Consider the following 22364-nt stretch of genomic DNA (forward strand, 5'->3'; position numbering starts at 1 on the left):
CTGAAAGGGTTCTACAGCCCCGTGCCTGAAAGATGATGCTCGACTCCTCATCTGTTATAGGGTTCATTTAACCTTCTGCGGCTCCAGCCCCTGCCTTTCTGTAGATTCATTATCCTTCATGACGTTGCTGTCGTGTGATTTGTGTGTGGGAGTGATTCTTCTCCCCCCCCCCCGGAGAAGTTACAGCCTCAGGAGAGGGATGAGGACCGCCTGCACCATGCGACGACGGCAGGTCCATGGCGTGGCCCGCGGTCCAGCTGGGAGTCATTTCGCCAACCCCCCTCCCCGCCAGGTCGCCTCGTTCCTCAGTGCTCCGTTCTTATCAGAGTCCTCGGGCAGGAAAACAACCCCATCTGTGCAAACTGGGAATAAACAAAGATTATTTGTGTGGGAGAAGAATAACAGACTGCTCTTGGCAAGCATTTTTCTCAGGCATCCTAATGAACGGTGGGCTGCTTGGGGGTGGGGGTGGGGGGTGTTTTCAGCAAGGGCAGCAGTGTTAGGCTCTCATGTGCTCCTCCCTTAACGATTCTGCTGCCTTGTCCATTCTTCTGCCCATCATAGCAAACTGGGAGTGATTATTCTGGGGGGTGGCATGTGGTGGTAGGATGTTGTGGGTGTGATCGGAAGGTCGCTGGTTCAAATCCCCTGCTCAACAGTGACAAGGGCTTAAGAGAGAGTATGAAATTGGGGGAGATGCAATTTAATAACTTATTGGGCAGTGAGATTTTACCATTGACCCTTTAGAGTGAGACCCTTAAGCACCAAATCACTTCAGGGATTGTCTGACCCTGCATTCTCCAAAAAAAATAATAATAAAATAAAACATATGTATTTGATAAAGGCATCTGCTAAATAAATAAATGGGAAAACTCCAGCACACATGCATCTTCCACAGGCCAGTTCCCACCAATACACTGGTTCTGTAATGGTATTTGGTACCATGGCTCTTCAGGAGGCCTCGCCGGGAACGCCACGCCCAGTTTCGCTCTCTTTCCACCACCGCGGCTCTGGATCAGCACAATCCCGCAGGTAGTAATCACTTTCTGGCTGAAAGGCAGCCTGAAATGAAGCCATACATCATGGGATAAACGGCGGAAGAGGAGTGGGCCGCGGCGGAGCATTGCGGCAGGGCTGGGAGATGCGTGTTGGCATTAGTCATTAGTCCCCCGATCCCACTTTCCTCCCTCATTCCTCTGCAATGTCACCCTTTTTTTTTTTTTTTTTTTTAAACGCACCTTCTTTATCATCTTAAATTCCCCAGTTCCTTTCCTCAGAATAAACTTTTTCTTTTTGCCCACTAAATCAGTGATTCCCCCCCCCCCAGTACTCTGGGACCCCTAGACAGTCCTCACTTTTGCTCCCTTCCAGCATACCAACACCAAGCATTCAGGAACACTGAATACCTGGCACAGGTTCCCTGGGAGCTGGGTGAGACAAAAAATGTGGACTGTCTGTGGGTGCTGATGGACTGGATTAAGAAGCACCGCTTTGTGTATAATTGATACACAAATAGCTTGGCACAAGGGCTGGTTATGGAGGCCACCTTTGTCCAACATTCACCTGTCTGGGTGTGACATCAGAAAGCCTGGTCGCCATGGACACCCACTATTCAACCCCCCCCCCCCCCCCCTCGAAGTAGTATAAGTAGTACAGTCGCACAGATTGATGACCTACAGTACCTTCAGTTATGATATTTTGTCATGCAACTTCAAAATTTGTTTCAAAGAGCGTCTTTTTTTTTTTTGGTTGTATATTAATCATACTTTTCAGAGTCGACACACGTTCATATAAGCTTTTAAACGGTAATGCATCCAGCTTTCAAGTTTTAAGGTTAACCTGTGCGTGAAGAAAATGATTTTATTGAGCTATGGTTTAGTCTTATCGGAGCACATTGAGCGTACGTCTCGCTCAGCCCCAGCCGGCCTGCTGGGGGAGCCGGCAGGCCCTGTCTGTCGATGGCGGGTCTCTGCTAGGTCCTCCATCAGAACAATGGGCTGCGGAAATGAGCCTGGGAGGTGGCATCAGTCTGTGTTAAATGGATGTCACAGCATCTCTCTGCAGAAAGTAGGGCAGCTCTCTGAAGGACATCCGGGTGGCACTGGGGTGGTGACGGAAATGGAAACGCACACCCCCCCCACCACCACAGCCACCTTCATTTACCGCGTCAATGCGAGAAGGTGCGGACCACTGTGAAGGGCACCCGGGGGCTATTAAAAAGGGGGGCAGGCGGAGTTATGGAAGACCTCCATCATGGATTCTGCTTAAATAGATACATTTCAGTCTTTAGGGCCAAACGAAGGTCACTGTTTAGGGTCGTCACAATCAAACCCATGTTTTATACGATTCACCTGCAGTCGGTTACGTTCTTTCTGGAAGGTTGCAGCTTCAGATTTGCAGCTTCTAGGCTCCTGTTTTTAGGTTTTATTCCTCATTTTTTTTCATGGTGAAACGTAGCCCAGCATCTATAGTTGTGCACCCCCCACAGGCAGGTCTAGACCCTATTTACGGGGAGTTCAGCACTGCTCTTTTTTTGTGTTAGCCCCCCTGAAAAGTAATTTACTGATTTGTCTTTTATCCTATGTATTTCAGACCCCCCACTAAAAATGTTATCATGGGGGACATAGGGAGTGGTGTCCTATAATTGACAAGTGCCCCCCCCCACAGGTATCGAATCCTGTTGACACTGCTGGCAACAGGATGTCACGTGCAAAGTCTTTGTCACGGTGAGTTTGTGGTGCTTTCTGAGGTACCACTAACCGTTTAGGGGATGCCTGCTGGCATTGCCCTGAAATTTTTGACTAGACGAATACATTTCTCCGTCAGGAGGTGGCTTGTTTACCGCGGCGACCGTCTGCCCGTCGTCACAAAGGCCATCCTGAAAGAGGCGCTGGTGAATATGTGCGAGCATCACACCCTTTGTGGACCCGTTGACTCGCAGAGAATTTGGCAGGACGTCGCGCAAAACAGCAATTTGCAGATAATGCAAAACAGCCATGGCATGCTTGTCATCCCCGTCCCCGTCCCGCCCCTGTTTTTCCTTCCCTGACTTGGTCATCGAGCAGCACCTCACGCTGCTGGCCGGGTCAGCGTCTGGACGCCCTGCGGGTCTTCCTGGTTGACCTCCCAGTGATTGGCCGGCCCCAGCAGGGGCGTGTGAGGGCACCGCTCTCTCTTTCACCGCACTGCAAAGGCCTTCTGCTGAGTCAAGGCGGACCGTGGGCCACGGCGCTCTAAGAGGGGTGAGGCCAGATTAAATTATGCTGAGGCCTTGTGTCCCGCTTGTAAATAGCCCTGAGCTTAACATTCTACGTTTTGGCTCGTGAAGGAGCCACTGTTGTTAGGAATGTTTGTGGGGAGATGCATGAGGTCCAAGTGTGAGTGTTTCGTTGCAAGCTTGTAATCTCTGCTGCCTCTGGTACTGTAGTAAAACCACAGTAAATCAGCTTTTGTTGTTTATTTTGAACAGGAACGACTAGGGTTTTTTATGGTGAGGGGCATAAGAGGGGCTGTAATTCATGCAGCAGGTCCCTGCTCTGCACAGTCCAGGTAGGAATTATCTTGACACACCCCCTGCCTCCTCTCCCCCCCCCCCCCCCCCCCCCACACACACACACACAAATGGCGTCTGCCCCAAATCACCACCTGTTTACTTGGTGGGAGGCTGCTATGGCCACATACCCGAGCCTCACCCGCGAGTTCAAGGGCTCCAAGACGGGCCAGCCGTCTGGTCGTGGGGACCGGGCCCGGCTCGGATGAAGATGGATGAAGCCATCAGGCCCTCAGATGATAAATTACAGGATTCAGCGGCGCTTCTCTTTTATGTAAAGGAGCCGCTCTGAGATGTGACACTTTCATCAATCAGACAGGCTCCGGCTGTAATTTTATTACAATCACAGACAGAGAAACGGTGAGAGGCAGACAGAGGCGGCACGGGGCTGCTTTTACTCACTCGCACGGGACTTAGCCCTCTGAGTGGGCTCGCTCCCCCCCCCCCAGCAATTAGGCCTCCGTGTCCCTGAAAGTCCAAGCTGATGAACTGATGTCCCACCCCTTTGTGAAATCGGTTTTTGGCTGTATTGGATGTTGTGCGACTCATTTGAGAGGGAACGTATGCTGCCCTACAAAGTCAGAACACCGTAACTGCATGTTTTATCGAAATTATTAGGAGTTATGACCGAATTCGGGTTAACAGCTTTTCTGGAAATGTAATGCAATCAATAAAGGCTATACCGTCTAATTGTTGATCTGTATTGCAGGCTTGTTTGATATTACGTACCATCAATAATAACGCAGGGGGCGCTGTGCTGCCACTCTGACAGGTTAGCGGTAGCCGCCCAGATACCACGCTAGCATTGGTACAGCAGATTCTTGCCGAGTCGCCAGCTTATGTGGCCGAAATTTTAGCTTCTGTCACGGGGAAGAAGGCTGAGCCAGACCCCCGTTTGTCCTCAGACAGAACATACCCAAGATGGAGCCTCCAGTCAGCAACAGTAATGTTTATATTCATGACAAATGCAAGAAGAAATGCTTCATGGAATCCAGACCTGGTCTGCAATTCAGATTTACCAAATGGTCAGATCTGTGTCATTATCCTTCACATTTGAATGTATTGTGAATGTATGATAATAATTTCAATAATTTAAAATATTTAAAGTCTGGTAGAGGTGGTTGTTCTGAATGTGCAGTTGACAGCCAGGCCTGATATTATATTACTCCAGCAGGAGTGGAAAGCTGATGACTTGATGTGTGTGCTTGCAGAGGTCAGTGCACGGTGCGGCAGATTGGAACGGAAATCGTTTCTCTGTTGTGGAAGTCGTCGTGTGCACGTCGCCCCCTGCTGGGATTTGTTTTGGCAGTGGCTCTGCCAGCTAAGCTGTCCGCCACGGCCCAGTCTTAATACCCACACAATGACTCCGGGGAGGCCCCCCTCTTCCCCTTCCATCTCTCAGCCTCGGTGTCTGTCCTTCGGGTGGCATTCCAGGAACCCGTGAGGTGCTCACCATCCCTGCCTAGTTTTGGTTCCTCTTCTTTTTGCAAATAAAGCTTATAGTTCCGTGCTTCTCTGAGCCGTCTGTAACCCTGAGAGATGGGGGTGTGGGGGAGAGGCCAGCGACACGCTGGAGCATACCGACACAGAGCCTCCCAAGCCCGGCCCATCAGGACGGAGCAGCGCGGGTGCCATGCATATAGGCTGCAGACATCAGTCACGCAGCTGCGGCTGGCTCTGGGTGGCCTGTGACCGGGGGCTGTCGCGCACCCACCTGCCGGCATGTCACCTGTTCTCCCTGCCGCTGGGGGGGTGTGCTGCCCCCACGCCCACCCCCACTCCAGTTCCTTAATGGTCCCGCCCCTCGCCATGATCGAATCTCCGACGCCAGTTAACATAAACGGATGTTTTCCATGGTGGAAAACAACGGAGCTCCACAATTCGGACAGAAACGGGTAATCAAAATTCATGCAGTACCGGCCATGGTGGCTATTCTGGAACATTCTTACCTTTTGCTGTTGGGCTATTTCCCTGGGAAAGGAAGGTTTGTAGATGGCTAATCTTTCTCTGCCCGTTCTGAGAGAACTGAGAGACCATGCATGGATCCATTCTAACGGGCAGTGGGGAGATGTTTTGTGAAGAAGCGTACCCTGTACCCTGTACCCTGTCTTGGCTTGGCTTGGCCTTACCCTCAGGAGGCCTGTCCTGGGCATCGCCTGGCACTGACGGGGTGACAGCATCACTCCAGTTGGCCTTTTGGGAGTTTAGTGACATCTCATTCCCATGAAGAATTCACTGTTCAGATTTATGGTCAAATTCATCTCCTCTTCATTAGGTTCTGTCATGTATTTTTAATGTTATTTTCACTATGATTTCTCTTGCCGTTGGTCTTTACTAATAAAAGCTTAGAATCTTACAATAATCCTAAGTGATAGATCATATTACTGATAATTCACATCCTCTTACATGACAAGGGCAGCAAGACTAAATACTAAAAAAACATCAAGAAAAGAGTTTTTTGTTTTCGCCATTTCATGGCAATTCCGCAATGGCCATGTTTGCATAGGTTTGAAAGTTTTCCTGACTGTACCCTTGACCTCGAATTGCCAGCTGCTTTGGGGTTTCCAAACTTCTAAATTTCTATCCACCAAGACGGTTACCTTGATGCACTAATTGGGTACAAGAAATCACATCCTCTTCAGCTGCTGTCCCAGGGCTTCAGATTGTCCGGTAATTGACACAGAAATGGGAGAAAATACTGCTCAACTTTTCTTCTGCAACATTTGATCAGTAGAGATCCCTTCCCTCTGCCTTCTTCAGGTTGTACTTACTTTCACTGTGTGCATGGCTTTGAACTTTGATAGTTTGAATGTGTGTGATCCTTTTTTTAAAGGACACTCCTTAACAGAAATATGTATTAATTAGATAAAAGGCTACTTATTTGAACGACTGTAACTGTGATCATTTTTGGGAAATGGGGACTTGCTTGTAAACCTATGGTTGAGGTAAATCTTTCCTGGATGGACTAAAGTGCCATGTACATTCAGGCTCAAACATAGTTGAACACAGACAATGCTGTATATAAGGTTTAATTAAGAAAATTTTAGCTGTAAACAGGTCACCGATTAGCGCTCTGGGCGATTTATCTACCCTGTACCGTCTGAATCGATACTCTCTCGGCTTCTGGCTGCCTGTTTGATTTAATCAAAAGGAGTCTGAGGATTTCAGGCACATTTTTTACAGTGCTTTTTGCCCGCCCACCCTTCCTCATTTTCTAAGTAATCACCAGCTCCCAGTGTGCTTTGCAGCATCGCAATGATGAATGTAACTCTTGCTCTGCCTGCTCCCCCACGTCCGTTTTGGCAGCACGGCGCCTTTGCCGTTTCGTGTGGGTGACCCTTACCAGGGCGTAGCGGCAGTCGGGTGGCCTGGCGGCGGTCGGGTGGCCTGGCGGCGGTCGGGTGGCCGGGCGGCGGCCGGGTGGCCGAGTGGCGGTCGGGTGGCCGAGTGGCGGTCGGGTGGCCAAGTGGCGGTCGGGTGGCCCGGGCTGAATGTGCGGTGCTTTGCATGGCGGTTCTCAAAAAGCGTTCATGTTTCAGTGAACGTAAATCAGGTGCCCCACAAGGTTAGGCTACAGTGGTATCTAATTTTTCGTACCATCCAGACTTTATACCAGAGCTGGGGTGTACCTAGAGATTCTGGGCCCTCTGACTAAATGTCACCTTAACACCCCACCTCTCTCCCCCGCCCAGTTTTACAATTTTACATACTCAGAGCCCCCTGCCCAGGGTATCCATGCCCCTCAGACTCCCCTGAACCATGGTATATGGTATTTTGTTGACATTTTTAAAAGCAATGCCGTTCTGGGGTGTTTTTTTTTTTTTTTTTTTGAATCTTTGGCAATTAAAATTGGGGGTGGTGTTTAGCATTTTGTATGGCGTGGGTGCACCCCACAGCACTGCTATGAAATAAAAATCTCTGAGCTGAGCCGAGTTGCAGAAATAAGGCGAGATGGTTTTGCTCTCCAGCCCATGGCGATTCAGATTCCATATGGTATTGGTGGATGCTTGGCCTTTGAATAAGTTTAATGAAGTAAAATGAACCTGAAGCTGATGTGTTTTTACGGACCGGACAGCTTTTACAGCTAATTGTTTTATTAAATGGAACCCGTCCTTTTTGAGGTTCTGAGCTTGGCCAGACCAGGTGCCCTCAGCCAGTAGTTGCTGCTGTTTAGCTTTGCAGGAAGATTGAGAAACTTGGTGGTTCATATCCTCTGGGGCCTTACTGCTGGCTGCTGAATAAGTCCCTCTTGTGGATCAAATGACTAGATCGGTTTGTTTTGAGTGTGTCTGAGTTTTACATAAAAATTTCCAAATGGAACTCGAGATTAGACCAATATTTACTCATCTATTAATATACATGTATAAATGGGATTATGTTTTCTTTTTGTTTGCCATTCTTTCCTTCCCCATTTTTGCAAAAAAAAAACTCTTTGAGTGTCTTATGTGCTAGAGAGGGAAGCTGTGGAATAATTTAAAATCAGTGCCTGTAAATATAGGACTCCGTTAGTACAGAGTGTTTGTCAAGTAGTGACTGGTCTGATTTTCAGTCGGTCAGTGGGATTTCGACTCTCATCCCGGTGCCGGTTTTTTTTGCGCCCAGGGCAGCCGCACCGGTAGGCCGCCCGGCAGCCGCGACGTGATTTTATTCTGCTCCACCACCTATATCAGAAGGCCAAGCGCACAGTGCTGATTAACTGTAGATCTGTTCATTAGCGTGGCGCATGAAGGTCATTCGGCACAGTGATGCTAGTTTATTGGAGTTCGGATTGCGCCTAGAACATGATGTCGCTGTATCACAGTTATATTTCTGTCCCTGTTACCAGGGCTTGTCAGTGCTGTAGGTGACACAGGTGGGCGTCTAGAGCACCATCTTCTGGGGGGGTGCTGGCTTAGCAAGCTGCTAATGCCCCTGCAGGAATTTGCAGGTTCAAGGTAAGATATGTGGTGTTAACATTGTTTGCATTCATGCAAATATGCTTAATTTTTTGTATGTAGTGTATAGACTAAATTTGGTTAAAACAGGGAACAGTTATTCATTATTAATGCACATTCGCATTTTTTTTCCCCAATTGTCACAGAACATGACATATAATTAAGGCTTTGGTTTTTTTCAGTAGATGCTCACTCTATTCAAAATTGGGGGTTTTATTTATGAAGCAGAGAATCGGTTTATTGTGTTTCATGTTTTTTGTGTGTGTCTCTGGCTGCCTGCTGAATTCGGTCGCATCTCCTGAAGCTGTCGGCCCGACATCTGCTTGAATGTCTTCCATCTAGTCGCTAAACACATTCCTCAAGATAAACATCTCTGTTGCCAGCGATGGCGGAGTTTTATGGCTCATTTTTACATCCTACCTGCTGTAGCCAGCAGAAAATAAGGAGTAAATCAATGCTGGGATTTTTTTATGTCATCCTTTATAGGCTTAAAATCGTGGGGCTTGTCTCTGAACTCAGTCTCCAGTCGCTGGACTTTTGGAGATTCTCTGAAGCCTGCTGAAGTGTAGTCAAGGTGTGGGCGTGTCCCAATGGAGTGGGTGTGTCCCATGGAGTGGGTGTGTCCCCATGGAGTGGGTGTGTCCCCATGGAGTGGGTGTGTCCCCATGGAGTGGGTGTGTCCCCATGGAGTGGGCGTGTCCCCATGGAGTGGGCGTGTCCCATGGAATGGGCGTGTTCCCACTGAGTGGGCGTGTTCCCACTGAGTGGGCGTGTTCCCACTGAGTGGGTGTGTCCCCGTGGAGTGGGCGTGTCCCCACTGAGTGGGTGTGTCCCCTAGAATGGGCGTGTCCCCAAGGAGTGGGTGTGTCCCCTGGAATGGGCGTGTCCAAGCCGCATGTACTACGTATTTCTTTGCTTCTTTCCCTGTAAGCTAACATATAGCTTTTAATCTGTCTTAAAGTTTTACATAGTTCAAGTCACATGTGCAGAAACATGGGTGGTATCAAATTTTTTTCATACTGCTATTCCAGTAGACATTATACCACGATTTATCGTATTCCCAAAAGCAACACTGTTCCGGGGTTTTGAAATATTGATGATAAAATTTGAATGAATGCATTCAAATTTCCTCATGATGCATTCGCGGTATATCATGTTACCATAATAGGCATCAGACCGATGTGACGCACACTGCCTTCACTCCTCTTCTGTACAGTGTGCTCACTAATAAAGACACAGGTCTCCAAATTGGGAGTGTCAGTCCACTGCACGTCACGCTTGCTGTGATTTATGGGTCCTGCCAGTTATTCCAGTATGGCTGCTGCTCTATGTAGATGCTGTTTTTCCAAGGGGAAATGCTGCTCTGATGCTATAGCAAAACAGTATAATGTACTGTATAGTATAGTATAGTATAGTAAAGGTACAAAGCTTTTATTCCCATTGTGTTACACACAGTGAGATTGTTAGTGGCTTCCAAAGCTGACGCAATCCCAAATATGAAGCAAACAGTATATGAGAGTTAAACAATATACAGAAGTAAATTATATATTAAAGTATAAAAATAAAACAAAAATTCCCCGGATCTGCATGTCCCAGGTGGTGCAGAGAAATACAAGCAAAACGTGGGTCTAGTTAGCAAAACTGTTTGTTTAGGTTTGGGAGGTTAAAATCTACCTGGCCTCTGCTCTGCTGTTCGGGGCTGGCTGAGAGCTTCCCCAGGGCCATTGCAGGTGGCATGGTCTTCACGATCGGCCCTACTTGGTGGTTACTTTGGTTACCCCCCCCATCTGTGTGCAGAACCTGCACGTTCTTCCTGTGCTTAAGCCGATTCCCACAGGCTGACATGGAGAACTGATTCATTGATGGACTTTGGCTTCGACCAGGACCACATCTTACACGTGCTTTTAGCAAGCAGGTCCATTCTTTCTGTTTTCTGTAATGTTAGCATGCCTGGGGAGGGGGAGCAGCCAGTCCAATATGGCTCCCCAGAGGGATTTTTTTCCTCATTTGGGAGTTTTTGGTGCCCATCCTTTGTCTCCTGGCTTTCCTCCCTTCTTTTGTTCAGCCTTTCTCCCTGTTTCATGTAGTATCCTGTATAAATGATGCTGTACTGTATGACCGTTTGCCCGTGGCAAGTACCTTGGGGCGACTTTCATAATGAAAGGTGCTGCATAAAAATGAATTGAACAGAATCTAATACTTCTAGTACTTCCTCAGTGGTTCTTCGTAATTGGTGTTTATTTTTTGTCATATTCTGTGTTTTTGTGTGCACCCTGTGATGGATGGCCATCTTGTCCCTGCTGTCCCCTGCCTTGAGTCCTGTGATGGATGGATGGATGGATGGATGGATAATTTTGTGTATCTGGTCCTTCTGTTGTAGGTCCTGTATTGCTCAAGAGGAACTTATCCTTGCATTGTGATAGTATTATGTGGGTCTTACTCTGATTAGGAGTCTCACTTCCTCTCTGTCCTCTGAGCCGACAGTAACTCCTGTGCTCACCAGTGACGGCCCGCTAACGACTTCAGCACTGCTGGCACCGTTTGGTGTCACTCTGCACGCAGTTTCAGTCTTTATTGCTACTTTTACTATTTGATATTTTTAAAAGCTATCACAGATGGCGTACGTTTTAGTAATGGATGTGCATATTGTGTGCCTGCGTGTGTGTGGTCCATTTATACATTACATAAAAAAAAACCTGTTATTTTGATGACAAGGGGACCGTTTAATAAAAATCTGTGAATGTAAAAAACTAAAATTGCCGAAAGATTTGTATTTTGTTTTGTTACTTATGGTTACTTATGGCTGGGTAGGGCTTAAGGTCATCCAGTTGGGATTAGAGTTTTCCCCATAGAAATGAATGGAGTGTCCCCATAAAGATATAATTACAAATCTGTGTGTGAGAGAGAGAGAGAGAGAGAGAGAGAGAGAGAGAGAGCTATTTTAAGTGAAACTGCCAGCACAGATGACACTTGTCCTGACTGGCGGGCAGATCTCGCAGCTTCACAGGAGGCACGACTGTCCTCGTTTCCACCCAGGCCAGCGGTGCTGGTTGGCACGGAGACGGGCAAAGGGTCGCCGAAACGACAGTGGAATGAGGCCGGTTGTCAGCCGACTGGAGCAAGTGATGGGGCGTCACTGGGCTATCTGGCAATAGACAATTTTCCGTGGCACAATATTGCGGGGGGGCCCTGGGGTCAGCGAGGGGGCGGCTGCCACGGATTGCAGGGGCAAGAGTTCAACTTGTCTGAGCCAATGTTTTACAAGCCTGTAAGTGACTAGCGAATTAGCCATTTATGCTAGAAATACAAGGTGCATGATAAACAGAGCAAAAATATCGGGTAAAACCTGAGGAAGAAAAAGCCAGAGAGATGGAACAGTTTGACCTGTATAAACAGTGTGTGGAAATGTGAGAGCAGGGTGTATGAGGCAAATCTGCCTGCAGGGGCCTTGCGTGTTGAGGGATAGATGTTAGCATGTATGAAGGCTAACAAATCAGACTCGCGCTACCTGTCTGCGAGAAGGCGATGTGTTCTGGTGTAATTAATCAGCTTGGGAGAGCAAGGCCAGAAGCTTCCCATCCGGCAGAGCAGGCAAACAAGCGGCTTGACGAGCAGACAAGCCTTTGGCTGACCTGCTCATCGACGGGAAAATGAGGGGGCCATCAGATCGGAGCAGGGAGCCGCAGGCCGCTAGGCTACAAATACACCGGACGGTGTCCACATCGCTCTTGCCACTGTAATTTCATGATAAAATGGATGGTTTCCCTTGGCCAGTAACTGAACCTCCCCGCTTCACATCTGTCTAGGTGCTTCAGCCTGTTATTGGTCCGGAGCCATCGTTTACACTCAAGAAAATGAGTTGGTTCACAAATCGAAGGCTCTGACTCTCTCTCACACCCACATGGGGAACATGACTCCAGCTGCCTTTAACAACCAGGTACATTTTGTTAGGCACAATCAGGAAGGGCAGGTTCCTTTTTCGAATAATAAGCAGTTCAGTTTTGCATTTGGGGTCTTTCCATTTTATGGCAAAATCTTTCATCCAGCTGTCCAGGTGCGGCACGAACTGCCGCAAACGCCACACATCGTAACAGAGACCAGGAAGTCACAATTAAATGGAAAATATTGTTTATGAAGCTTCATCTTTTCAACATTCTGATACCAAATTGTATCTTTATGACTCATATTTTAGGTGGAAGAAGCAAGGAAAGAAAAACGACCTCTCTATAAATCTCTCTCTCACTCCGTTCCCCAAATCCCATTAAAGAGGGTTTCATTGTAATTGACTGAGAGACAGATAAGGCGCGATGGCTGTGTTTGGGGTAATGAGCTTCCGTTTGTGATTTGTGACTCTGAAAATCCTATTTCCTTAGCAGGCTGACTGAATTAAAACTTTCCTGTTCCGTGGTTCTCAGGGCACCGGTCCCTCAGGGCATTGCAGGTTGTCGACGTCTGCCTGTAAGGTTGTGTGTTATTCAGCTTATTTGCATAGATTGATTGCAACAACAAAAGATTTTTTTTTGCTAACTATAATTATAATAAATGGAGCTAAAACAACAGTTTTTTATGGTTTGTATTTCAGATGTACTGCACATAGATAGCTAGGGATATTACTTAGGGTTTAATGACTGTGGTCATGATCGTTATGGGACACAGCTAGTGAGCAAAGATGTTTGTGCTACAGTAACGTTTAACGTCCGACACAATAACATAACCATCAACTTTTTTCTTTACCCTCATGCTCCAGTAGACCGTCGTCCCCCTTGTGTCGAAAGTCAAACAAGCATTTTGCTATGGTTTTCAGTAGCAAGCCAGAGGTGAAAGGTCAGAACGATGTCTTTGTCACACGCCATGGCCTCTTTAGGGGGGAGGGGGACGGACAAACTGGCCCGACAGGACGTGGATCTCGGTGAGTGTTGGATCCAGAAAGCCCCCGGCGAGGAGTGAGAGGTGTTTCCTCCCAGCGTGTAGTAATGAGTGTGATGGCACCTGGCACAGAGTGCTTCCGTTGGCCAGTCAGGCTGCTGGCCACTGACTCGCACCTCAAAGCGTAACCGGGGGTGACTGGTAAACGGCAGCCAGTGGGGTCGATACATCAACACACGTGCCCCCTCTCTCACGTACGCACACCGTTTCTATAAACAGACGAATACCGTCTCAAACTTTAGGGGTGAAAGGTTTAATTTGCCTTATTTGAAAAGGTTTTATAATTCTCCGTTTCTTTCTTGGCGAATTATCCATGGTGACAAGTTTTATTGCAGAGTCCTTAATTCAGCTTAATAAAAGCAATAATACAATACACTTTAGATCCCCCTGTCTTATCAAATTCTGTTGCCAGAAGGCGATTGCTAACAAGATACTTAAAAAGTAATTGTTTGAGCTGAGGGGTGTAATATTACCGCAATGGGTAATTCTGCCCTGTCTGTTTTCTTTTGGGATTTTTAAGTTAGTGATCTAAGTAATAAGGATGAAAGGATGATGCCATCTACTTAAGCAGTTTGTTTTCTCAAAATGCACACCTCTGAGTCTAAAGAGTTGCTGGATTGCTATCGGTGTCTTACCCATCTTACTCACAGCTGGGGCTTAATGGTTAGAGCAGCAGCAGTCACTGGCACATCCTGCTCCGTCTGGGGGCCTGTGAGCGACTGATGCTGGGATACTGAGACTTTGAGGTGCACAGTGCAGCATCCCAGCCGGCAGCCGGAATCCCCCGCAGCCTCTACACCGAGGATTTTGGCTCGTTAGAATTTTTGTCCCCCCCCTTCCCCCCCAACGAAGTGCAATTAATCCAATTAGTAATCCATCAGGACCGGAGGCCAGGCTCTCCGCGCTAATAGAGAATATGACAGCAGGCCTGCATTATTAATACTTCCATTTGAGAGGTCCCAGAGCGGCAGGGCAGTGGCTCCTAAGGGCCATCCATCACTGCAGTCGCGCAGCTCATGCGCAGCCTGGCGGGGCTTTTAAATAAATTGCCAGCCGGGTTGGGGGGGGGGGGGGGCAAGGGGCATGGAGCAGGAGCCGTGGGTTTTGGCATTGGGCAGAATGGATGCAGAGAGGCGAGAGGGGAGGTGGGTCGCTGTGGAAAGCGCTGTGGTCAATGAGGCATGGCTAAAATGCTGTTTAGCATCACGTTGAGTCAGGATTCTGTGCAGGGCTGCAGTTTCCGCTACCATGGAGTCAGTCGCTCCAGCGGAGATAAATCTGGCATGAAGAGAGACTTTCCTGCAGATTCTCTAGCTGGCTTTGCTCATACCTACAATAAAAGTTGATCTGAATCAACTTAAATCTGTGAGTGGCCTGCAGATCCACTCCGTTGCATCAGTAATCTCTCTGGCTGTGTCGTAACCTTCCATTTTACATTCTGATGGAATTTTCCAAATAGATTGCATTGCTAAATGTGTAAAAGGTTTAACATGCTTTTCTCTCTCATTCCAATCAACAGATTTTAAGTGTTTTTAATGCATTCACTCCTAAAAGTACTCAGTCAGAAGTTTTATTATAGTCATTGTCAGTGTCTTCATAATAAGTGTTTTAAACTGTTTGAAATTTCTCCTATTTGTGCTGCTGTTGTCTTTCCATTGGGGGACATTGACCGTGTTGTTTGCCGTAAACTTTATCAGCTGATCCCACTTCCATGAAGCCACTCGGTCACAGGTCAGGTCTTTAGCCTGTTGCCGCAGCCTCCGTTTAACAATGGCTACTTTTGTGCTGGATTCACTTAACCGGAAGTGTGCATGTTGCTCCGATTGGCTGCACATACAATACCGTTGCCCCCTTGAAAGCGAGGGAGTCGTTCTCAGTAAGCCTCCATGCTGGAGGCCTGTTTGGCCCTTGCCTGCACGTCATGTCGCTTCATTGGGTCATTACTTAACATCATGACACTGCAAGCCAAATGCTGCTTGTAGTGACTGGATAGCGTGTTGGCGTGAGGTAGACTCGTTGAGACTCTCTCTCCAGAGTCATCCGGGCCACCTGTGCCTACGCTCGGAACGCCCTTTGCCGAGTCCTTGGGGGATTCAGGCCAGACCCGAGATGGATACCTGTGGTGCTGGATGGATCAAACAGATGGCATTAGTCATTTCAGCCAACTAATGGGCCGAAATGAAGTCGCCCTTGTTAAAATAGCCAGAGGTCAATCATTTCGCTTCTGTAGTGATGCTTGTTTTTAAATAGGACTCTGTTTTGAGAAGATAGTCATGTAGCACTACTGTTACATCCTTAAACTTAATCAGATGGTCTCAATCAAAATAACTCCACGGGAGGCCTGGTCAACAATGAGAAACATGGTTTACAAAATTTGACAGAAACCCTCATTTCTTCTCTCCACAGCACCCCGACCTGCTGAGACTCCTGGGGAAAAATAGAAAGGCCGCTGATTGGACACCGCTGCCTACCATTCCAGCCGCGTGGGACAGTGAGTGCAGCCTGAACTCTCTTCTTACTAAAGTGTTATTTGAAATAAACAGGTCCATAAATGGGCAGAAGTCGCACCGTTGACTGCACGTTGGCCTTAATGTTGCTGTGCCAGTCTGCTCGATTGGTCAGTTCCACAAATGTATCCGATTCCGGAACAACGCTCTTTCATTGCATTTATTCTAAAGGCACGAAATTGAGAATAAGAACATTATGCTAGATGTCTGCAATGAAGGCTTTCTGCTTCATGTGTCAGGAAAACTGCTGGCCAGCTGCAAAACACAAAACAAATATGTGTTTTTACCTATAATGTGCACATTTCAGAAGCCTAATGGTCAACTGAAACCACCGTATTTTCAGTAAAGGGAGCCCAGTGACTGATTTATAGTCCGAATTTCATCTCCCTTCGATTTGGGACGTGATCTCGCATCTTCTCTAAACCTTGAGCTGCAGTGGTCAGTTGCCTTTAGTGCTGGAAACGGTTTCAGTGAGAGGACGTGTTTTTAGGGGCAGACTGGCCAGACCGTGCTGCTGATCGAGGGGAAGGGCCAGAATGATTGGGGTACCTCCATAGGATATATATGGGACTTTATTCAGGGGCCTTGTCTTCTGCCATAACCCCTGCAGTGGGTGCAAAGTGGAGAAGGATGTCCCTGCGAATGGACAACTGTCATCCCAGCAACGTGTGAAGTCAAGGAAAGGGATTCGTCAGTCTGATTTAGAACTGCCGGCTCCCTCCCTGCATCGGGCTGCGTCATCACTCACCCAGCAGACCCAAAAGATGGAGCTTGTTTCGAAACTCCCTTTTATTTTACAGTGGTGTCATTTGTGTAGTTTCTGCCACTCTGAGCCGTGGTTTAAACAAAAGCAAACGAACAAGCTCCAGTTCCTCAGCATTCACCAAGTCATTGGCCACGTGTGATTCCTTCCAGTCTGCAGAATTGCGATTGGCCATCTCGCTGATGGCCGCTAGCCAATAGCAAGGCTTCCTCCCTGGACTGATTTTCGCTCCGACAAACGCGAGTTCCCTAACCTTATCTCCAAGCCAACAAATGCAAATGGCCTCCCTTTTGTCCTAAAGAATTCTTCCACAATGTAACGGGGGGGTTCTCCTCGCTTAAATGTGCCGTGACAAATTGGCACAAGGAAGGAGCAGATGGTGGCTGGGAGGGACGAGTTGTCACCGCATTGCAGAAGTGACACAAATTGATCTTCCATCGCCGTACACGCTCCGCTGGTGTAATCCCGAAATTCTCCCTCCCCCTCCTGCCCCATTACAATCAATGATCTGAGCTTCTAGATTGTACAAACTGTCACAATCTCTCTGCGTCAACTTCTTTGGTGGTGGTAAGGGGGGATATTGCAGGGAAGGTGGCCACTTTTAGCCCTGACATGATTCAGTGGTGTCTCTGTCTTGGTAACAGAGCAACCAGCAGCCGTAGCCTAAAGTGACCAATCACACTGACAGCCTGCATTATAGCTGCTGTGACACGACGTCTGCTGTCTGCTGTACTGCTCCTGGGGCATCTGCTCCATGGGCAGCCATGGAACCACACTGCTGAGCACCGGACTCTCGATTATTTATGGATAATAAAAGCTAAAGTGCAATACTGTACCTAGAAGGGGAGCCTGATGTCATGGGTGCAGAGGTAGAAATAGTACGTGTCTGATTGGTTGAAACAAAACCTTGGTCTGGATTTTTACTTTCTGGACCTGACCTTTCCACCTCTGGATGTGTGTTTTTTGTGTTATTTTCTCAAAGTGCAGGGTAGGCTTGCCCGTATAAAATATGCCATGAATAATGAGTTTTATCTAGCTTTACTTCCACACACTGAGAACATGTGCTTTGATACCTCACATTTCCGACACTTGTTAAAAATTTCAGAAATGCTTCTGTGTGTATGAAGTGAATGGCAACTATCTGATATTTTTCAAAGATATTACGGTTTATTTGTTATGGATTCAAAAGGAATAATGAAATCACATCGCATCAACAGAATAAAATGTGTAGTTTGGGTGTGGCGTCAGTACCAGGGACAGGGAAGTTTTTGTGTGTGTTGTGGGTTTTTTAACATAACATTTGTCCTTTGTAGTCTTTTATATTTCTAATACTGGCACTGGTCTGGCCAGTGTTAAAAGGCAGAAGTCCTTCCAATTGCATTTGGGTTTCAGGGTAAGAAGTTTCTCTCTAGCTAATTATATCGAGTAAAGGGGGGAGGCGACGGCACCCCTCTCTGTAATTGAGTCACTGCTGCAGTGGAGCGAGATCAAGCGCAGGTTTTGTCGTAGGTGTTGCTGATAATGGCTGGCTTTGGCTGCTGTCACCTCGAGATTGGTGGGGGCGCCTCTCTTCTCAGTGTCAGCCCGAGATTAATCTGTCGCTCTATATATCGACTGCGGCGCGCGGCGCACCGTCTGTGGGCGGCCGTCGATGCTGCTCTGCCGCTTCACGGCCCAGGATGTGCAGCAGAGGGTCTGAGGGTGTGTTCCTGCCTTTCAGTGGGTAGCAGTGTCACACCTCCGGGATGCGGGGTTTCAATCCTGCCTCCTCTCTCTCTTTTTTTTATTCTCTTTTTTTTCTTCTTTCATTCTTTCTTTTCTGTCATTCCTTCTTTGCTGTTTCTTTTGTTCATTCATTCTTTCTTTTGTTCTTTCTTTCACTCTCTCTCCCTTTGTTCCTCCCTCCCTCCCTCCATCCCTAATGTTGTGTGGGTTTCCTCCATGCAGTCCAGGTTGCTCCTGCAGCTTAAACCCCCTGTTCCCCGTGACCCTCCCTGCATGTGGAATCGCTATGGAATAGCTGGACTAATCGCTTTATAGTCTTAAGGCCATTGGCTCCGGTTATGAAGGGGTTGAATAGACCCAGAGATTCTACAGACATCTGCACTTTGGAGACCTCCGTACACAAGTGCATTTCTGTTCTCCCTGAATGTTTCTTGGCCTAAATCTTCTGCCCTTGCGGTTCCGTGAAGAATTTATGGTTCCTGTGCAGCCCCGGGCAAGACGTCCGTCACACAAAGAGCGTCTCGGAGGATGGTTGCTGGGCCCTTAACATTCATGCCTTATAACTCTGTAAATGCCGAGGTCTCCGTACACATCCTTCATCGTTTTCCGGATGATGGTGGCTAGTCTAGTGCATCGTCGGGTTCCTCCATTACTGATTATTCAGTATAAGGTTCTGGGGCCTCAATCCCATACCAGGAGTCGCTGGGGACACCATGAATGGGATACAAATCCATTCTGGGAAGGGTGACTCAGAAATCGCATGTTTGGAAACCTGAAGAAAACCAGGTAGAAACTTTCAGAGATTCAGGGGAAACATGAGGGGTCTCCAGATGCAGAGCTGGGGTCTGAAACCAAGCCCATGGTCTTGGAAGGGTGTGAGACCACGGTGCTACTTACCGGTTAGCATTTCACTTAGTGTTCAACTTTATTTCAGTACTGTGTCAAATCAATGCATCCGCGGCAAAACAGTATTCATAAACGCAGACAATAAGCCACACGTCAAAACAGAGCACTTCTTTGAATTTGCTAAATTAACTAAATTAAAATAGTCAAAAATAGATGTATTTGTTTCCAGTGGGCTCATTTTAACAGATGGTTAAATTCAATTCACTGGAATATTTATTTCCTTTTAATTAAATTTAAATATTTTGTTGGGGCTATTGATTTTTGTATTTATCATTCTGCATAACTGCAGCATGTGTTATTTGTATGATTAAAAGAAAATAAAAACATTGTGTGAATAATTTTGGTGATTTGGTGAAATGAACAGCCGATTCTGCTGAAAATTAGCATTGTATGTGTTTTTTTTCTTGGTTTCTAGCTATTCCTTTTAGCACAGATTGGGGACATTTTCTCTCTGCCCTTTCCTTTCCTACATTTTCACATTGACATTAAAGTCTGGGTCAAGTTTCAATCCCAGGCCTGAATTCTTTTCATTTCCCAGTCCTCCCCTTTAGAGCTGATCAGAGGCAAAATTGAGCATTTGGTTATATGAAGCGCGTCAAGTTGACACATTCAGTTTCATATCAGAACTTATCGACGCTCTGTGCTGACAGGTTGCCGGTCTCATTCTCATTAGTTTTAAACAACGTGACCAGACTTTTATTGTCTCGCGTCTGAACTACTTTGTCACTGTAGCCATTTTTTTTTAGCTCAGTACCTCTGCTGGGAGGTACCCTGCCGACATCACCGGCTTTGCAGTTTCAGCGTCCAGATTCCGGATCAGTTATCTCCAGATGAAGGCAAAGAAGACCAGGACGGCAGATCCTAAGTGGTGCCTTATGGCACCAATATGGCTGTGTGACGCTTGCATGATGCATTGCTGCGGCACCCTTGAACAGATTAAGGTGTTGCAGTCAGACTCTGTGTGCTCATACAGTGTCTGTCCTAATTTTAGACAGTGAAAGTTAATTTGTATCTTTCTGCCTCCAGGTTCTTGCCTTCAGGGTTTTACAGAAACCAAACCCTCACTGCTTTCCGTAAGAGGCATTTAACCTTACTTCAGCCATTGATGTTGTTTAGTGTTGCTAAACGAGATCGAATACAGCAGGTGTTCTGCGTAGTATGTCTTATTGGTGCAATATTATTTTTCTCTGTTTATTTTGTTTATTATTGTAGTTGGACCCCAGCCTTTTTAATCTGGCCCTCTTTGACTGACGCAGGTAATGAAAAAATTATATTTGTCTATGGATTTTGCTTTTAGGGTTCACACCCACTAAGCAGTGCCAATAAGGCATCAGCGACCAGCTGAGATCGCAAGACCTGGCTCAGATCGACTTTCCTACGTTAATGATCCCCATCCCCTGTTGTCAGAGACATTCTGCGTCTCTTGAGTGACAGAGTCTGCCTATTTTGGAGAGATCTGATACTTGGATACTGCAAAAGCAGACATGAATGGAAGGATTGAACAAAGAGCATCAAAGATGCTTACAGTGCTCTAGTGGTTTGTGTTTGTCTGGACAGCACCACCAACATCTTCATGCTGCTCAGGTCGCTTGTCCTTTTCGTTTTTCCCAGAAGTTCTCTGGGTTTTACTAAGCATTTTAGTCCAACAAAAATACTTGGCAATTTATAGGTTTTGCTGAGGACACTAAAACAATGATTTGATTAGATTCTCAATGTCTATTTTTTTCCTTCTATAATAATTTTATGATTCCCGGCTACCTAAACAATAGTCTTGGACAAGTGAACTTTGTGCCAAAATATGGTGTTTCATTTGCTGATGAGTTTGGGAAATTCCACAAGGGCATAAGGTAGAATGGCTTTCTGAAGGATTATAAGATGCCTGCCTGTACTGCTTATAGGGCCTCCTTTTACCAAGAGAACAGCCTGAGGCAATTCTGAGGGACTCCGCACAGAAACTTTCCTTGAGGAGTTTGGATGCTGACATTGTGGCACTTGTAGCCTTCCTGTTGGTTTTAACAAATTTTAACTGTCCATATCCCTATGAGTGCTCTCACTAATGAGGTGCTTTCTGCCACAGGACTGCCACTTAATGGATCTTTTTTTGTTTATCACACCATTTTAAACTATAAACACTGGACTGTGGTAAATCCCAGGATGATGAGCACCAGTGATCACACCGTCCAGAATCCCTTGGATCACGCATAGTGCCCTGTCTAAAGCTGTGTCAAACAGTAGCTGAAACTCATGACCCTGTCTGTGTACTTTTTGTACCGAGTCACTGGTTGACGAGTCTCTGTTTGTAGGAGCTGGTTGTTGGCATTAAGCAGGAGTTGTATGTGATGAAGAGGCCACTGAGTGTTAGTATAGGGATCTTGTATGGTAGCTCTCACATTTCTTGCGGTAAACCTTGCAGATGTGAAAATCCGCATGTGCAGGTTATATATCAAGGAAACTGTCAGCACAGCAATGTTAAGTCACACTAGAGAATCCCCCCCCCCCACCCAGAATGATGGTATATAGCCCGACCCTGTCACCTTTCCAGAACTGTACTGTATACAGTGGAGCCAGAATTCTCCATACGTACAACATGCTGTGTTCCCAGCATTGACTTGAGTTGAATTATGGGTCCCAGTTTCCTCTCACAGGCAAACTAATGAGGATTTCAAACCCAGGAAACAAAGCGCATTCGTCACACTCTTGCACATAGTGGTGTTTCGTCCAGCCACATGTGGATCCTGCTGTCCCTCCCATTACAGGAGGAGTCGTTTATCTGTGGTTTGTGTAACCTGCCGACGTTTGTATAACCTCGGGTTGTTTAACGTGCAGAGTGGGAGCTGATCTATAACAAACTCTCCCCACCTCAATATCCTCTCGAATAGTTTTTGATTCTGGTCAGCCAGTCATTTATATGTTTGTTTGTTTAATTGTGTATTGGGTCAATTGATGGTTCATTTGTATGATCACCCTGAATAGGAACGTTCTTACAAATTACTTTCTCTTTTTTCCCCTAAAAAATGAGACTTGCATTTGCCTGTTGCTTCGGTGATAATTTA

General features: G+C 46.8%; 1 protein-coding gene across 7 annotated transcripts in view; it reads left to right on the top strand.

Moving 5' to 3' along the window:
- Positions 1 to 22364, top strand: part of sema6cb (semaphorin 6Cb) — an 88515-nt gene that overhangs the window by 27548 nt on the left and 38603 nt on the right. For 3 of the 7 annotated variants that reach the window (XM_023801239.2, XM_023801242.2, XM_023801243.2), the window contains exons 1-2: positions 11455 to 11752; positions 15817 to 15901. In XM_023801239.2, coding sequence (XP_023657007.2) covers positions 11738 to 11752; positions 15817 to 15901 — 100 coding nt within the window. In that variant the 5' untranslated portion in view covers positions 11455 to 11737. Of the gene's footprint in view, positions 1 to 11454; positions 11753 to 15816; positions 15902 to 22364 lie in introns of those variants that run through there. The other 4 variants (XM_023801241.2, XM_072716127.1, XM_072716126.1 and 1 more) reach the window with 2 other exon arrangements.

The sequence above is a fragment of the Paramormyrops kingsleyae genome, chromosome 9 (genome assembly GCF_048594095.1).
Source record: "Paramormyrops kingsleyae isolate MSU_618 chromosome 9, PKINGS_0.4, whole genome shotgun sequence".
NCBI classification, from domain to species: Eukaryota; Metazoa; Chordata; class Actinopteri; order Osteoglossiformes; family Mormyridae; genus Paramormyrops; species Paramormyrops kingsleyae.